Below are 12,764 nucleotides of genomic sequence, written 5' to 3' on the forward strand. Positions count from 1 at the left end.
GAGACACAAGAGGAGACATGGCAAGATCCCTGGTCTAACCAGGAATACAGCATAGAAACCGCAGAAGTGAGAATGAGGAAGGGCCCAGGGGCCATTCGGATCCAGGGAGGTGTGCGGATGTAGCCCTGAGGTCGGAGAGACTACAAACACAGTTCCTACGCTGCTATGGATCCCCTAGGGTGGAGGCACACAGCTTCCAGAGAACTGATCACATCTGGAAATGTATTCTTGTAGCTGGCTTTTCCCTTCCCATTCACCTCCTATTTTGGGATGCGACCTCTATTTCAACACAGACCTGCTCTGTTTGTCGGTTTATCCTTAGCAGCTTCAGCACATGGAAAGCACGGTAGAGGCTCAAAAGAAGTGTGTTGAGCCCTACATGGCAACCACTCCTGTAATTTGGAGGCTGAGGTTTCAGACCAGACTGGATTACACGGAGCTGGAGGCCATCTTAGGTTTATACTGAGACCCTGTCTTAACCTGCCCACCTCCTACAAAAAGTGTTCAATAAATGAAAGAAGCTGAATCTTGAAGGTCAAGAGGGGTTAGTTAGAAAGGGGAGGGTTTGGGGGCAAAAATGTTCTGCAGACAGGGACATCACATAAAGACCTGAGCACTAGGGATTCAAGAAGTTGCCAGGTACATATCTGCAATCCCAGTACTAGGAGCAGTTCGGCCTGGGCCACATACTGAGGCCTGTGCCTTCAGTACAGTCTGGGCTACATGGATAGGCCTGTGCCATCAGTACAGCCTGGGCTACATTGTGAGGCCTGTGAATTAATAATAAAACAAAACAAAACAAAAACCAAACAATTCAAGAAGTTTATCCCATCTGGAGTGAGGGCAGAGTGGGACAGGCATGCCTGAAGCACGGTCATAAGCCCCACCCCGTCCCAAGGGCAGGATGAGTGTGGGAACTGTTTGGGACAGGGAGGGACGTGGTCCTGGTAGAGGCTTTTCTGAGCCACACCCTTCAGGATGCTCACCTTGGAGTCTCTCATTTACCCCTTCTCTTCCCACTTCCTTCTGAAAACTTACTGTTCACAGTACTGGCCGGTGTAGCCGGGTTCGCAGGCAGTGCAGCGGTATCCTCCGGCCGCAAGGCTCTCACAGGTGCGGGAGAACCTAGGGCAGGCAGACAAACATCAGGCCCCAAGAGCCCACTCCCCGTCTTCCTTCCCCATCCTTCAGCAGGAATTCATCCTTGGATCTGAGCAGGGTACGCACATGTTCTCTGGGTTGGTCAGTGGGCAAGCACATGGCTGGCAGTCCTCAGGTGTCCCAGCCGTAGCATCCCCGTAGTAGCCGGTTGCGCACAGCTCACAGAACTCTCCGGCAGTGTTGTGCTGACATCGCTGTGGGGGACAAGGGTATCAGACACCAGCCATGAAGCAAAACTCACCAAAACCCCCTCATCCAGAAACACCAATCCTACAGACTTGTCTTAAAGGAGAGTCGTGCAGGGGGCCGGAGAGATGGCTCAGTGGTTAAGAACACTGACTACTCTTCCAGAGGACCCATATGGTAGCTCGTACCTGCCTGTAACTCCAAGTTCAGGGGAACCAATACTCATGGCAAAACACCAATGCATATTTTAAAAAAAAAAAGTCATGGAAAATTAAATTATAGTGATGCCCACCAGCTCAGCAGTGCTGAAAAAAATATCCATAGGGACGCTGATAAACCAAAAAGTCCATCTAGGCCTGGGCTTGGGATGCACCAATAGCCCGGCAGGGGGCAGGGAGAGGGTGGGGAGAGGAAATCAAGAGTTGCAGGTCATCCTTGGCTACCTAGCACGTCAGCTCTGTCTCATGAAAAGAGTATGTGTGAGATTACTAATTATTATTAATTCCTGTGGAATTAAAGAAAAACAAAGGTATGTAACTGGGCAGAGCCTTGAAGATACAAGTTTCACTGTAATAAATACATGGAGGGGAACTGGAGAGATGGCTCAGTGGTTAAGAACACTGGCTCCTCTTTTAGAGGACTCAGGTTCAATTCCTAGAACCCACATGGGAGGCAGAGGCAGGTGGATCTTTGTGAGTTCGAGACCGGCCTGGTCTACAGAGCTAGTTCCAGGACAGGCTCCAAAGCCACAGAGAAACCCTGTCTCGAAAAACCAAAAAAAAAAAAAAAAAAAAAAAAAAAAAAAAAAAAAAAAAAAAAAAAAAAGAACCCACATAATGTCTCACAACCATCTCTAACTCCAGCACAAAGAGATTTGACGCCCTTTTCTGGACTCCATGGGCACCAGACATGCACATGGCACACAGATAAAGGCAAGACACCCACAAACATAAAAATTCAAACAATATGCAGTATCATCCAGAAATAGCCACATTTGTGGCATTAACATAGTGTGTTCCTTGCTTCACTTTGAGTCTGGGACCCTGTCACCTATCTGTGCCCTGACCATGTGCTTGTGAGGACATACACATACCACTCCAAAGAATGGATGAAAAGGTGCATTTACCAAGGTTTGCTCCCCAGCACCACCAACACCAAAGACAAACAAAAACCCCCCAAAATCTGGCTCTTCTACAAAGACACTGGCCACTTGGGGACAAGCAATAAGGAGCCATAGCTTTCTTTATAAAGAAGAATGATGTTCCATCTTCGCCTGCTCCATTCTGCCAGGTGCTGTCTTCTATGAACATCCTCCTCCCCATCCTGCTGCCCACCCCTGGCCTTGCCCTGCTTGCTTCTCACCGAGCAGGCTCCAGTCTCCGGGTGACACAGGTCGGAGTGGCCATTGCATTCACACAACTCACAGTGGCCAAGGTACAGTCCGCTCCCAGTGCGCGTGTAGCCTTGGGCGCAGTCCTAGGGGACAGAGGAAAAGTTGGTCTCCGTTGCCCACAGGGTTCTAGCCAGAGCCAGCAGGTCTAGCCTTCTGTCCCTCCTGCATCGTCCAGTGTCTAGGCTCCACTGGCTCTAAGGGAGGTCACCCCAGGCTAGCCTCCATCCACAACCTCTCTTAAGAGCCAGCCTGTCGCTCATCTTCACGTTCACGGCTTTAGAAGGAGACAGAGCTTGATCTGCCCAGGCAGTGTTAGCTTAGTGAAACGTAGTATATCCCGAATGGGGAACCTGCCTCATTTCAAGACCTTGGTTCCTGAAAATCCTGATGGGAAAAGACTCTATGGAAAAACATCACCGCTAAATGGGGAAGTGAGCTGGAGAGGCCCATGGGAGAAGGGGCTTTGAAGATATTTTTACATTTAGTGTGTGTGTGTGTGTGTGTGTGTGTGTGTGTGTGTGTGCCACAGCACATATATGGAGGTCAGAGGACAACTTGCAAGAGTCAGTTCTCTTCTTCCACCATGTGGGTTCTGGGAAATAAACTTTGTTGGAGGTGCCTTTACCATCTAAGCCATCTTGCCAGTCTTTACCACTGGGTTTGCATTCCCAAAGTGCTGGGATTACAGGCGTGTACCACCAGTGATGGTTGATGGGAAGATACTGATGTTAAAGGCTAGCCTCTGATATATATATAAAATTTCATATATATGATATCTACATATATGTACACACACACACACATACTTGCATGTGCGCGTGAGTGCATGCCAATCTGAGCTGCATGAGCTCCTGCCTTGAAACTTCAAACCAAACCAAAACCAAAATTCAGTAAGTATAGTGATAGAGGTGATAGTGGTAGCACACAGCATCACGGACGCTGGTGAGAAATGGAGATGAAGGATCATAGGCCTGAAGGGCAGTCCTCTCTCTACCCTTTCTGTGAAAGCTGCCAAGGGCCTCCTCTCTGCATTCCTGGGTCAGTTTGTGGAGCTCTTGGGGCTGGGCTGCAACAATGTACACAGGCACATCCCAAGAACTTCTCCTTCACATGAGGCCATCTTGGGATCTTTGAAGAGCATGAACTTCTACACTGGGATTTGAGAAGTCTGGGGCCCCAGAAAAGGCGCAGGAACATTAAAGTACAGAGATACAGACTTGCTACAGCTGTACCCATTCCTGGCATCCCCGGCTGCCCAGCTGGCAAGGGTCCTGTCATCTCATCCGATATTAAGTGGGTCACTGTCATGTGTAGGATAAACTCCTGTTTACCAGGAGCTCAGAGCTTGGGCCAGATCTAGTAGAGGCTCCCAGGAGCTTCAGAGTGACAGCCCTCTGTCCGGCCTACTGACCCTCCACACAATACACCATGCCTTGATTTCTTCCTCTGCACCATCCATTTTGTCTACAGCAGACAGACACATCCTTGTCTGGCTCTGATTATGAGATGCCTATAGCAGCATGACGTCCCCACCTCAGGGCACTGTCCTAGGTTGGGCACAGTGACCCTGCTGCAGGCCCGGTCTCCATGTGCTCCTCCTTCCAAGCTCATCCTCCCTTAAGCCTGCAGTGCCACCCATTCCGTGCTGTGCATCTGAGGCACGTCCCTGTCACCCATTCCGTGCTGTGCATCTGATGCATGTCCCTGCTCAGCTCTGGGCCTTCTGTGCTTTTCTTGGTCTCACCATCTGAAAGTGTGCCATTCTTTAGGCAGTGCTGTCCAGTGGTTAGGACACAGATCTAGGTTGAGGTTAGTTTTCTACATGGTGGCTGTATGCCCTTGGGCAAGGAACAACTTGGCTACTGAGGAAGTGATGGCAGCAATGGAAGAGCAGAAGTCACCTGGCTCTGGGAGCAGTCACCGCCTACTGCTATGGTTACTGACCAAATCACCTTGCGCATACTATGTCACTATCGCAAAAGCAGCCAGGCCGGCCACACACTCACCTGGCAGGACAACCCAACATAGCCTGGAGGGCAGCGGCATTCTTCCACCTCAAGGGCTCGGGGTCCACCAGAGGGTCCTGGCTGGGCCACTTCTAGGCTCACGGCGCTGATACTGGCTGCCCGTGGCACTGAGGAGAACGTGGCCCGAATCAGAAGTTCATCCAGATCCGCCAGGGCCATGAGCAAGTGCTCACGGGTCGCAGGCTGTCCATCTGGCCTCCGCCAGAACTCCTGGGTGTGCAAGGGAAGACAGCAAGTGTCAGTGGACGCTCTGGGCTTGGTCTGCTGAACTTGTAGCCCTGCATACACTCTGTCAAGGGGAGGACAGGAAATCAAAGCCAAGCACTACCTACCTCTCGGAAGATGATCTCATAGCTCTTTCTCTCTGGGCCCTGTGGTGCAGGCTGGGAGGCCACCAGCATGATGTTATTGCCCTGCAGAAACATCAGAAAAATTAGGCAGGGCATTTAGTGTTATTAGAGGCAAGGGTATCCACCACCTCTGGGTTCTCCAACCATTTGCCTCCTACCTGTCCATACCCCCAATCCCATTTGCCTGCCCACTGCTCCCATGCCTAGCAGCCAGCCTAAGGTCTGAGGGAGAAGCCAACCAGGCAGGGGCAAAGGGCCCACATTGGGCTAGCTGGGTGTTGGAGTATGGCTTCCATCTTCTGTCTGACGACTGTGGGTTCTAACAAGCTCACCGTGATCTGGATATCGGGGTCCGAGAGCGGGCTGCCCTGTGGCCCTGATGTGTAGGAGAGGGTATACCGTAGCTTCCCACCATAGGCCGCCACCTACGGGGAGACAAGATCACACAGGTGAGGGGCAGAGCCTCTGGCTCCCATGTGTTGCACCCTAACCTCAGAAGGCCAGAACTTGTAACACGGAGAACTGGGCAGCAGGCCCACTCTATCAGTTCCTCCCTAGCCTCACTCACGGGAGGACTTCTCCGTTCTCCATTGCCTGGCACTCACAGTCAGCAAGTCCCTTCTATGTGTAGGCAGTTCCCACAGAATGACAAGAGTAACAGCAGTGACTGCCAAGATCTGAAGTGTGTTAGCCCAGGGCTTGGGGCTGCACGGGCTCTGAGGCCTCATCTCTTGAACTACTTACTGGCTTTGAGTCCGCCTAGACTCACTTCCTTCTTTCTGTAAACTACATCCTTGTTCCTTCTCTCTGTGTCTTTTAAAGTTATTTATTTTGTGTGTGTGTGTGTGTGTGTACCTATTCATATGTATGTGAGGAGAATGAGCCTGAGTGTATAGGAGCCTATAGAAGTCATAAGAAGCTTTGGATCCCTGGCACTGGGGATCCCCTGGCATTGGAGCTATAGAGGGTCATAAACCACCATGTGGGTGCTGGGAATTGAACCCAGGTCCTCTGAAAGAGCAGTCCATAATCTTGACTGCTGAGCTATCTCTCCAGCCAGCTCCTTGTTTTCTTAAAAACAACAAAACAAATCTTTTACACTCAGGTCCCTCCCAACTGCAGAGGGGAGCAAGCCAGGCCCGCCCAGTCAACACAGTTCTGGATCAGGAAGACAGATGGGATAGGGTCAGAGCTAATGTGACTGAACACGATGAGGCGTGGCGTGGCGTGGCGTGGTGTGTGCTCCTCTCCCTGGCTGGGGAAGGACCGATGCATTCGGCACAGAAAAATTCTCATCTCCCATGTGACCAGAAGCTACAAAATGACACCAGCTGAGAAAAAGCTCCAGTGAATACCTGGATACGGTCAGCGTCCCCAGACCCCATGGTTGTATGAGCCATTCTGTTTGCTTATTTGTTCGTTTTGTTTTTTGTTTTTAACCATGGGCAAGTCAGCTGGACTTGTGTCTTTGTAGGCAGGACTAGAAGGCTTAGGTTTGTTGCCAAGGGCTTTCATCTTGGCAGCTGAGGTCCCGGTTCTGCCCACTGGACTTTCCTTCCTCTTCATCAGCCGGGCAGCTGTCTGAAAACTACCCAGCGCAGGGTGTCCCTCTGGTTCAAGTGTGTTCATTCAGTGGGTGGACATTTATTGAACACCAATGGATGGCATTCCAGGCCCTGGGTGACACAGGCCCCAGGGCCATTCTCTACCAACTCAGGGTGTGGTAAGGAACTCAGCGTAACCAGATTACAACAGAAAGCCACTGGTTTCCTGTTTGTTTTGGATGCCAGTGAGTTCAGAGTCCCATCTGGGATCCGCTTTCTAGGAAGGGGAAGGCGTGTGCCACACAGGGATGCAAGACAAGGGTGACAGTGTGAAAGCCAGGGTTCAGACTCCAGCTCTGCTGTCGCACAACTGTGGGCGAGTCGCTCAGTCTGAGCCCGACTTTCCTCATCCGCAAGTAGGAGCGAAAATAATACTGTGAGGCACCCTGAGGACTACATGACCCAGGACACATGCAGTGACACACTCATCTCAGTGCAGAGAATACACTTGAAGGCCGACATCTCTCTACCACTTCTGGTACCAACCCAGACTCTGGTAGACTCTCCTTGCCTCACATCCCCTGGACCTCACTGGCCTAGCCAGGACTCTGAATGCGGTTTACATGTATTATTCATACCACGACCCCTCCCCTGCTGCTGGAAGCCAGACCTAGGCCTTAAGAGTTCTACCACTGAGCCAAAGCCCCAACCCCTTGGTACCCACACTCTGTAGTGGCTCTCTCTGTCACATGGGGACACAGAGGCAAGATGGAAGCAGTATCAACATGAACGCTAGTTCCAGGGTAATAGTAACAACATTCCGGGCTGGAGAGATGGCGCAGTTGGCAAAGTGCTTATTGTGCAAGCTGGGGGACCTTCTAACACTGGTGAGACAGAGAGAGGCTGATCCCTAGGACTCCATGGCCAGTCAGCCTACTAGGTGAGCTTCCGGGCAATGAGAGACGTGCCCAAAAACCAAGGTGGGTGGTACTTTCTGAAGAATGACACCTGAAGTTGTCTTCTAGCCTCCATAGGCTCAGGTGCATGTGTGCACGTGCGCGCGCGCGCGCACACACACACACACACACACACACACACACACACACACACACACACAAAGTGACATCCAGGATGCAAGATGTGTAAATGAGAACAGTGAAGAGTTCTGGGAGGCCAGCGTGCCTCTACAGTGGCCATACAGCATACAGCAAGTGCTTAATGAGTGCACACTAGGTACAGCGACCCTCTGATAGCTGAGGATCCTCTGACTACCTACGACCCTTCCACTTCCTGGTTACCTTGTTCCCTAGGAAGGCTCGGGGCAGCTGCCAGTAATAGAGGCTTCCGGGAAGCAGAGAGAAGCCTTCATAGGAGAGTGCGAACTGGAGGAGAAGAACAGAAGGTAAGAACGGGGCACAGGCACCCCAGCAGGGACCCGGGACCCACCCGAACTCTACAGCGCAGGCCCACCATGCTTTCTGGGCAACCTGCTTCCTGCTCTGGGTCCAGGTCCTCCGGCTGCTCTTGGTCTGTTTTGCCTCACACATGCTCTGTCCTTCCAGTAGACCCCAAGATCATGGGACACACTGTAAACACTTGAAAATTCAGTGGCTCTTTTGTACATGTATTTTAAGATGTAGATGGGGTTGAATGTGGGTACATGTGTTTAATCGTAGCATTTGGAGGCAGAAGAAGGCGGGTCTCTGTGAGTCTGAGGATAGTCTGGTCTGTACAGTAAGTTTCTGCATAGCCACAGTGTCACAGCTATATAGTCAGATCTTTTTTTTTTTTCAGATAGGGTTTCTATGTGTGACTCTGGCTGTCCATGGAAATTGCTCTGTAGACCAGGCTGGCAGAGATCCTCCTGTCTCTGTCTCCCAAGTGCTGGGATTAGAGGTGTGCATGACCTACCGCCTAGAATGTGAGAGCCTATCAAAAAAAAAAAAAAAAGGAAGGAAGGAAGAAATAAAAAAGAAAAATGTATCCAGAAAAACAATCATTCAGTCAGAGGCCTATGGATGTAATTCAATTGGTGTTTACCTAAGTTGCACAAAGTCCTAGGTTCCATCCCAAACATGGGATAAATGGCATATTAGTACATATTCATTATCCCAGGACTCAGGAGATACAGGTAGTAAGATCAGGGGTTCATGGTTATCCTTGGCTATAAAGTGGTCAGTCTAGGCTACAGGGGACTATCTCAAAAAGATAAAAAGTAGTTGGGTATGGTAGTATATGCTTTTAATCTCAATACTTGGGAGGCAGAGACAGGAGGAAGGACACAAGTTCAAGGCCAACCTGCAACCTGCTCCATTTAGGGAGACCCAGTCTCAAAAAAAAAAAAACCCAAAAAAAACCCAAAAATAAAACAAACAAACAAACAAAAAAAAACAGGCAGACATGGTTATTATCCCAGCACTTGAGAGGCTATGATAAGGATTCTGAGCTTGAGGTTCGGCTAGGGCCATTGTGAGACTCTGTCTCAAAACATAAGCACAGCTATAACTGACTTGGTATCTGGTGAAGTTAAAGTGACATCTGAAGTCAATTATAGTTCAGAGAGTCTCAGGAAATATCAGACTAGTTTGGAAATGACCAGAGTCTAGGAAGCATGGTGGGCCGGTCCTTCAGTGAGTAACTTGGTACATACCTGAGGGCCTGCGGAGGAAGACAGAGAAGTGGAGATAGAGGAGGAAGAGGAAGAGGAGGGGGGACCTGCTCGTAGAGCGGCGGTTAACTGGGGGTGAGGGTGCAGCCCACCAGCAGGGGGTTGGGGGTGGGCCGCAAAACTGGCAAGGAGCTGCCAGATCTCAGCATCCACCCGCCTCTGAGCCTCATCCACCTGGGGGAAAGGAAGGATAGGTGACAAGACAGATGGACAGAAAGACACCATGAGGCTCTGCCTTACCCCAGCCCTATCCAGTTCCCCAATGTGGGCCACCCATAGGCTTGCATTGATGTCCGCCACCCCTTCCTTGTGTCCTTTGCCTTTTTAGCCTAGGACTCAGGCGGAGCATCCTGGAATGAGTAGCTGGAAGTAGGCTGGGTCTGCTGGGGAGGAATCCTGCCCAGGGTGTCCCACAAGGACAGAAAGTTCTGTACAGTCAGGGCTGACGCCATGTGAGTGTGAAGGAGGGACAGCTTCCCACACCATTATAAAATCCATTCTGGGGTGTATGTAGAACTGGAGCATGCTGGCCTGGACAGGCAGGGTGGGCGGAGGAGGCCCAGGAAAACCTGGGCCTTGGTTCAAGGTCTGATTCCTTGGTCCCCAGACACAGCCTGCCCTGTCCTAGGTTACCTGTGATGCCCGCTGTGCCCGGCCCCTGCCCTCTGGGCCCCCAAGGATCCTTCCAGTGGTCACTGCTGCCCGCCACTGTTCCTCTGAGAGGGATGTGCGGTTCTGATGGGGTGGAAGTCACAGGCCAACTCAGCCCTCATAGGGCTTAGACCTGAAGCCAAGGACAGCCCTTTCCCCAAACATGGTGTCAGCAAAAACAGCCACAGTGATTGGTTAGGGAGGCACGCCTTATCTCTAGGCCAGCACACAGGGTCACTCCAGGCTACTAGAAGGGCACATGCTGGCAAATACATGGGGAAACTGGGGAGCTAGAAACAGGCACATGGATTAACATAAGTTAGTTTTCCTGTCGGCAGACCTCCAACTATTGTGACACCAACTATAAACACACCATATGGCTGGTGAGGCACAGCAAAGAACACGCCTCTCCAGATTCTCCTAGCAGCAGTACAGGCTCAGGCAGGGCATCCATGGGTAAGGGACATCTCCCATGCAGGGCTGAGGGCAGCCACGGACACGTTCTGTGTGGCAACTCCCTTTCTTACCACTCAAAGAGAGCATACCTGGTGAGCCCGGCGTAGCCGTGCAAAGTGAGCCTCCCTCTGTGGGGCAGCAAGAGGCACCAGAGGAGGAGAAAGAGAAAGGTCTGAGGGAGGCCAAGAGAGAAGGAACGAAGGGGAGGAAGGCACCAGAAGGCAGCCAAGTTGGTGAGGGGTGGCGGCGCCTCTTTCCCTCCGGAGACTTATACACTAAGTCCCACTTGTCCTGGTACAAGCCATGACTGAGCACCACACGTGGCTGCTCTGGAGTTCACTTTTAATTTATTGCTTTTATTCTTGTGCATTGGTGTTTTGCCTGCATGGATGCCTATGTGAAGTTGTTGGATTCCCTGGAACTGGAGTTACAGATGGTTGTGAGCTGCCGTGTGGGTGCTGGGAATCGAACCCGGTCCTCTGGGAGAGCAGCCAGTGCTCTTAACCGACAAGCCATCTCTCCAGCCCCCTGGAGTTCACCTCTTAGACGGTGCCCTTCACAAGACCATCCTTGACGATGCTGCCTTCCTAGCAGATCTCGCTTCAACATCAAAAGGACGGCTCTCTTGCCTAGCTCAGCTTTTTAAGGGCAGGTCTGACCTGGGTGTAAATCCCGCCACTACTGCCCACTAGCTGTGGGACTTAGGTCACATTCTTGACTTTTCTCTAACTTTACTTCTCTCTGCTAGGAAATGGCCGCAAGGTTGCCTGGTTCACGCAGTTGTAACTTAAGATGCCTGCATGAGTGTTTAGTCAGAGCTCGATAGAAATGACCCGAGAATCACCATGCAGGCACCCAGCACTCTGCCTGCGACAACCCCCAGCACAGATGAGCCATGGGGGGTCCACACTGAAACTGTCACCATGCACGTGTTGTGGCCTGTCCTGAAAGCGCAATTGTCACCGGTAAGCTGAGCGCTCAGTGTGTGTCAGGGAAAATGCTCCCAGTCACCCTGTGCTGAGGAGGTCGGGTCAGGTGTCCAGCTATGAACAGCGCAGCTGAGATGCAAAGTGAGGTCTGCTGGACCCGAAAGGCCACATGCTACATGACATGGCAGCCATGACCCCATGCTGACTCCATGTTCAGCATGGACCTGGCTTAGAGCTGGCACTCGGGAGGGGCTGCAGGCCCCACTTAGATCTTACCTTGTCTCCCTGGTATGTATCTGGAAGTTGCCAGTAGAAGGACTCCTGGCCAAGGTGGGCAAAGTTGCCAAAAGAGAGCTGGGGCCCACCAGGCACCGATTCCACGGTGAAGCCTCCTGTCAGCTGGCTGTTGCGCTGCGGGTTCACCAGGGCAAAGCCTTGGAAGTTCCCAGGAGCAAAGTGGGTGGAGATCTGACAGCGGGAGAAAAGACAGGGGTCAGCTAGGTGAGGGCTCAGACGTATCAGGATGGACAGGGCAGGACATGGGGCTCACTGAAACCAGGACTGAGGGAGACATGATGGAAGGGGCAGACATCGGGGCTAATGAAGGGGTGTGCTCAGTGCCGGGATGGGCAGTAACAGAGACCCAGAAGGTCTTGGGACAGGAGTCAGGTCACTGGGTTCAGTGCCGAGGCGAGCAGTAATGGAGGCCCAGAAATGGGTATCCTTGGGAAGCTGGCACTCAGCTCTTACCTGGTGGCGTGAGTAAGAGGAGCTGGTACACTGCTGGGTGACACCCATGCAGAAGCAGGGCAGGCAGCCTTCTGGGTTGCTGGCACTCAGGTAGAAGTGGTGGGGCCGGCAGTGGCTGCAGGTAAGACCTTCCACTTGGGCCTGGAAAAGATGGGAAAAAAGATGTGGGAAGGGACTCAGGGGTGTCTGCTGGACCCCAGAAGCCTCTGAAGCCAGCCTTCCCAACCATTTCTAGCAGTTGTGAGCAGCTCTGCCTACCCATCCCATGACCAGGCCTGAGGATCCCCTCAGGTACCATCTGACTTCTATTCAGCCCCAGGGGTGGACTGAGCTAGACCTCATAGAAGGCCGGACTTTGAACTCACCTTGCATTGGCACTGACCAGCGGCATCACACTGGTTGCTGACACTGCCATGGGGGTCACAGCCACAGCCTAGTCCCTCTGGGACCTGACCATCTCCTGAAGTGTAAAGAAGCCACAGATGGCATCCTCAAACCAGACACCAAATACCCTGATCTCTGCCCCTCTCTAAGCCTGTCACTCAACACCAAGGGGACCTCTACCTGCTTCTGGGGATGTGGGCAGTATCTCTTCCCGACCCCACATGACAGATGGAGTGGAGAAGCCAAGAATCAAAAAGGTAAAGCC

At 51.8% G+C, this 12,764-nt stretch overlaps 1 protein-coding gene across 1 annotated transcript in view; it reads right to left on the bottom strand.

Moving 5' to 3' along the window:
* The window catches only part of Hspg2 (heparan sulfate proteoglycan 2), a 102,355-nt gene that overhangs the window by 34,655 nt on the left and 54,936 nt on the right, over positions 1-12,764 (bottom strand). Inside the window, 9 exon segments of the mRNA XM_013348417.2 lie at positions 1,039-1,125; positions 1,228-1,355; positions 2,710-2,823; positions 4,747-4,977; positions 5,100-5,180; positions 5,450-5,542; positions 11,642-11,833; positions 12,116-12,256; positions 12,481-12,605. Of these exon segments, the coding sequence (XP_013203871.1) occupies positions 1,039-1,125; positions 1,228-1,355; positions 2,710-2,823; positions 4,747-4,977; positions 5,100-5,180; positions 5,450-5,542; positions 11,642-11,833; positions 12,116-12,256; positions 12,481-12,605 (1,192 nt within the window).

The sequence above is a fragment of the Microtus ochrogaster genome, chromosome 10 (genome assembly GCF_000317375.1).
Source record: "Microtus ochrogaster isolate Prairie Vole_2 chromosome 10, MicOch1.0, whole genome shotgun sequence".
Classification (NCBI taxonomy): domain Eukaryota; kingdom Metazoa; phylum Chordata; class Mammalia; order Rodentia; family Cricetidae; genus Microtus; species Microtus ochrogaster.